The sequence below is a fragment of the Limulus polyphemus genome, unplaced genomic scaffold, assembly GCF_000517525.1.
Source record: "Limulus polyphemus unplaced genomic scaffold, Limulus_polyphemus-2.1.2 Scaffold2145, whole genome shotgun sequence".
Lineage (NCBI taxonomy): Eukaryota > Metazoa > Arthropoda > Merostomata > Xiphosura > Limulidae > Limulus > Limulus polyphemus.
In genome coordinates, this window is record NW_013667755.1 from 56,206 (window position 1) to 62,101 (window position 5,896).

General features: G+C 36.1%; 1 protein-coding gene across 1 annotated transcript in view; it reads right to left on the minus strand.

The window, feature by feature from the left end:
• Positions 1 to 6: 6 nt before the first annotated feature.
• LOC111087433 overlaps positions 7 to 5,896 on the minus strand; it is a 24,138-nt gene continuing 18,248 nt past the window's right edge. Inside the window, exons 2-3 of the mRNA XM_022394037.1 lie at positions 4,705 to 4,806; positions 7 to 756 (exon numbers count right to left, since the gene is read on the minus strand). Of these exons, the coding sequence (XP_022249745.1) occupies positions 621 to 756; positions 4,705 to 4,806 (238 nt within the window). The 3' untranslated portion in view covers positions 7 to 620. The remainder of the gene's footprint in view (positions 757 to 4,704; positions 4,807 to 5,896) is intronic.

Consider the following 5,896-nt stretch of genomic DNA (forward strand, 5'->3'; position numbering starts at 1 on the left):
AGAAATATTATTTGATGTTGAAAATACGATAACTTAGTCTTCTTGTCCAGTTTGACTTTATAGCCAGTAATTGTGAAGAAACAGTAATTGTTTTTAGAATATTTCGTTTTTTACTTTACTAATTAGTATTAATATATATATATATATTAATTATTACCCAATTAAATAATACAGTGATATGGTCGGTCTTATAAAAACGTGGTATTTATACCCGCAGTAACAAATAGTGCTTGCTATATAACTCCGAAAACAGAGATTCTTAGTATTTCATTGCTGTAAATAGAGGGCGCAAAATTAGATCGAAAGCGAGAATAGTAATATATTACAAACAACTGTTGTGGTCTAGCCGTCAAGGGCGTGTTTAATCTTACATAAAGTTTGCTACCAAGATTTTTTTTTTACCTATTAAGTTCATAACATATAATTATGTTTAACCTTATCTTCATGATGCATACGCTGTTTCACATTAGCTGAAATGTTAACTTGAATTTGGAAGAATGGATATATAAGACAACGATTACGTCTATAGTTTATTCTACAGAAGACCTGCTGTTCTATTTCTGCATATCAGTGTAGAACTTTAATACGTAAACATACAGTATATTCGATGGTTACCTTCTTTAATACGGAGTTTTCACTACATTAATCGGTTCTTTCAAATAATCGGCGTTTTTCATGTTAAGCCAAGCGTAAACAAGATCGACATTGTTGAAATCTCCTGGTGGTGGTTGGAAGCGACGGAAAGTTCGCTTGCCACTGGAAACAAGTAGAAGAACAATATAGATTTTAGTATACAGGGCCTACTTTTTGAATATTCAATTAAATTAATCAAATTTTCTTTCTTAACACTGGGAGTTAAATGTTCAAACATCCTATTTTACGATACAACATAATTTTCATGATGCTGAAATAAAGTTTTCAATATTTTCCCCCTTAAATACGTTAAAAACAATTGTTACTTTCTTAGGCTTAGTGTGTATTCAATAGTTAAAGAACACCCAACAACAAGCAGGACTGATGCAAAACTATGGCGATAAAACCATTAAAAAGGTAGTTTCAAGATAAAATTCCAACTTGGCAATGAATGATGTTAAAACTCTAGAGTTAACTTGACTTAACGTTTTTAATAGTCAGCTCTTGAGTATCCATTAACACAAAAAAACGGAAAACATTTGGAACCCACACTCAAGATTTACCATAATTAAACCACGCGGCCAAGTGAGAATGAAAATGATTGCACTGAATCAAACAAATTATTAGTCCTAGACAGCAGCGGCTCAAAACCTTGTTGTAAATCGCCTTGTAACTAAACTCAGTTCTGAATGGCTTGCATAAAGTGTCTAGATTACTTGGCAGGACACAGTGCGATATTTGACTGCATCTTCACTTCAGTGTTGAAATAGAATAAACATTAACTTAAATTATTTAGGGTGACAGCAGCTTGATTATGGATAAAATTGGGAGTAAAAAATGCTACCGAGGTTTTTGCAAGAGTTTGAATAACCCCACTATTATCTTTCTTGCAAATGAACCAAGTACCTCCTCACAATTAGTAGATTCGTGAAATATAGGCTGTACAGTTTTGGAGCTGATTCTGCCGATCGTTTTAATTATTTATGCCCCCTGATTAATAATGGTCACTAAGTTATTGACCCTAATTATCTTATCCAATTTTATGGTGCTGATTAACAGATGTCTAGAAATTAAATACTTAACAATTATTTTAAAAGTACATGTTACAACAGTATACACTCCTGAGATTAAGCTAGAAAAATCTGAAGTTCCCCTAAATTTCAATATTATCTCTTCATCTCCATGAACAATTGCAGAATAAATTTTGTATTTGTTACAGCTAGTCTAATACGGACAATTGGCCAGATCAATTTCAAAACTCAGGAATACATAGGTTATGGTATATAGATTTTCCGGTTACAGTATCCTAACTAGTGTTAAATATGTAATATAGTGCTATACGATCGGAATTAACTTTCTCTCTGCTATTAAACGATAACAGATAGGTGAAATGCAAGATACAGAGTGAGAGGACGACAGAAGAAGGTTAAACACGAGAGTCTGAACAGTGTGTTAAAATAGATTCAACATGATAATTAGCAATGTGCAAACGAATCGAAGTAAAATACTGAGCTTAACAGCAAGAATTGTACATTCGCACAAATGCTAAAGTCCTCAGAAAATCGGAATGGTCGATGCCTTTCTAAAGAGGGGCACTCAGCTCCCAGTTGGCTAAAGAGATGCAGGATGGCTTCTGTAACACACTAATGAGAGGCACTCAGCTCCCAGTTGGCTAAAGAGATGCAGGATGGCTTCTATAACACCTAAGGAGAGGCACTCGGCTCCCAGTTGGCTAAAGAGATGCAGGATGGCTTCTGTAACACCTAAGAAGAGGCACTCGGCTCCCAGTTGGCTAAAGAGATGCAGGATGGCTTCTGTAACACCTAAGGAGAGGCACTCAGCTCCTAGTTGGGTTTAAGAGATGCAGGATGGCTTCTGTAACACCTAATGAGAGACACTCGGCTCCCAGTTGGCTAAAGAGATGCAGGATGGCTTCTGTAACACCTAAGGAGAGGCACTCGGCTCCCAGTTGGCTAAAGAGATGCAGGATGGCTTCTGTAACACCCAAGGAGAGGCACTCAGCTCCTAGTTGGGTTTAAGAGATGCAGGGTGAATTCTGCCTTCATTCCACAGTCAAATAGTTGAGAAAATAAACAAATCAGTCGAAAAAACCTTCCGATGAGTGGCTATGGCAATATGGACAAGTTCTTTAAGCATTTCAGGTAAGTAATTTCTTAGAATGGTTGGATTCAAAGATAGTTGATGGAATACCTGATGCTGAGTTTTGATTGCCTTAGTCCATTGTTGAAAGTGGTAAAATATTAATATATAGATTATTAAAAGGAGAAATAAATGAAGTTAAGTACTACATATGACCAGGCATGACCTAGTGGTTAGCCAAAAGGTCCAAGATTCGAACCACTTAATGCGCTCCATATTTTTTGTTGTGGGAGTATTTGTACCTGAGAGTGAATTCTGTTATTCGTTTAAGAATATTTATGTCGTTGGTGGACGCTGCTTACTGGTTTCATCTACTCATTTACTAAGCAGTAAAATGTAGGGCTGACTTTGTCTGAGTTTGGGATTTCTGTATTACCCATTTATCCAACATGTTGTGTAAGATTGAAAATATTAAACCAAGTGCTATACAATAGTATGGTATAGTTAAATTTCTGTAGAAGATTCTGGAATAGCTAATGTCAATAAACATAGACAATGAAACGGTATGTGTATATCTAGAGTAAATCTACATTATAATATAGCGGTAATAAAAGTCGTTATGTTGGTTTATGTTTGTCTCTGAGGAAATATTAGAAGAAAATGGGAAAAGATAAAATATATTTCTAAAAGAAAATACTAATTAATTTAACGACTGCCGGTACACATAAGAATTGTATATTAGAGAGGTTGAGTACGTTATAGTAAAACGATAATGGAGTCTCACCAAGTCGTTACAGTCCATGTAACCACGTCTGGTCATACTCTATCTAATGATTGTCGTCTTAACAATATCCCTGAATCATAGTTTCTATTGCAAGAGGCTACGTTGTAAGGCTGTCATGTCCAAAGCACACCACTACTTCTTGTTTGTTTTTAATTATCCCCCTAGTGTACGAAGGCAACGGTTTTCCAGCGCCTTCCAGTTGTAAGATCACACAGAAATCCATAGACTTGATAGGTATATTTGCGTATAAAATACCATGAATACCCATTTCATTATTTAGCTGCTTGAAGTGTGCAACAATTAGACGGAAGGTATGACTGAAAGCTTTATCTTGGTGAACCCATGCACTGATGGCCTTGTTTCCGGATAGAGATCCTTGAATATGTTGCCTACTGTTGTCTGGGGCACGTGGACGGATTTTTCTAGTGACCTTTGTGTTCGTGGACAATCGCCTGTTACAAAACGCCACATTTTGCATACTGTGGCTGGAATACGACTTGTTGCAGGTCTCTTTCTAGGTGTTCTTGGTTGTTCATGTTTATCCATTTTTTTGTGTTACAATGCCATTAAGTACAAGGAATATCCTCATCCTGGAAATTCTAAATTCCCGATCTGAAAAGATCTTTAATATATGAGTGTATGAATAATTTGTGTCATAAGGAGCTGTTACATACCCCGCGGTGTCACACTACCTACGTAACGCCAAACAATATCAAAATGTAGTTCTGATACATGCCGTTTCACCGCGATTTTATAACGGCTGTGGTTGTCAAGTGATTCGCTTATTTATATATTTAAAATCGTTTTAATATAACATATTCCTGCCTCTGTACAACTTATGCATCGTTTGTCAAGTTTAAACTTCAAGAGTTTGAATTATAACTGGTATTACAAATTATGTGATAACCAAAAGATCCTGTAAATCAAAATTACTCGCTGAAAAAAACTTAGTTTTTTTATATATTTAGCTTTTAAATCTTTGTTTTCCAATTTTATATTGCATATTACTTTTTGTTGTTGTTGTTTTTCTCTCATTTGTGCTTAGAATAGAAAGAGAGAGAGAAAAAAAGAAGTTAATTCCGGTCAGTTCTACCATAAATAAACACCATCTTTCAGTGTGTTTAAAAACACGTAACTTGTATACTTACTTCTTCATTCATTCTTTAATCCTAGTTTTGACTACTTACATTTTTACTGGATCAAAAATGCCGTAGGCCACTGGTTTACTTAATGCCAGTCTAGTTTCTATTTCTGCTAGTCTGGAGTCTGATATACCACTTCTTCGTTCTCTGTTAATAGACAAACACCTTTTTATTTTCAATGACACATAATTATAACAATTAATAACATGAACCCGATTTTCAGCAGAACGGCCCTTATTTCCATCTCTAAAGTATCTGTGTTTGTTTCGAAAATTCTCACAAAGTTAATCAATAGCTGTCTGCGCTAGCCGTCCACAATTTTAAACTTACAAACTGAAGAGAAAGCGCCTGGGCAATTGACTCTAGGGCTACTCTTGTCTGTTCGGATAGTAGGATTTGACCATCAATGTTTATCATATCTACGGCCCAAAAGTGTGAAGGGCGTTTTTGCAGCAACAGAACCTGAACAAGAAACAAATCTAAAGTATGGTTTCAAATGTTAATTTTGAGCAGTATTTATAATACCTACGTTCTGAATTAGACCACAATAGACGACTTCTCTGAGAACAGAAATTAGTCCTGTATTTTATAAATAATTATATTATCATCACACCATTATTCGGGAACAGTATGTACCCGGGGTTGGGGGCAAAGTGTAAAGCAACATATATATATATTTACTGAATGAATAAAGAAAGAAATATGTTTCTCATTTTTTTCAGGGACGTCCACGTGTGTACCTTACTCTCAGCTTGTTGGATTACAAGGGCAAACAGTAAACTGGTATGAAGTAATAGTGGACGTAATTAACGTTAATTACAACATCTAGTTATTACGTTATTCAAATACCCGAAAAATTAAAATTAGATTTCTGTAACTGAGGACTTGCTTCTTGGCATCGGACACGCGCAGAGAATTTGTTTGTTTTTGTTTTGTTTTTTTGGAATTTCACGAGGGCTATCTGCGCTAGCCGTTCCTAATTTAGCAGTGTAAGACTAGAGGGAAGGCAGCTAGTCATCACCACCCACCGCCAACTCTTGGGCTACTCTTTTACCAACGAATAGTGGGATTGACCGTCACATTATAACGCCCCCACGGCTGAAAGGGCGAGCATGTTTGGTGGGATGCGGATTCGAACCCGCGACCCTCACGCGCAGAGAAAGAGCTGGTGTTGAGTTATAGGGATATAATATATTCATAAAGAAGTGGGTACGTGTACGTGTGTGTGTGTGTGTGG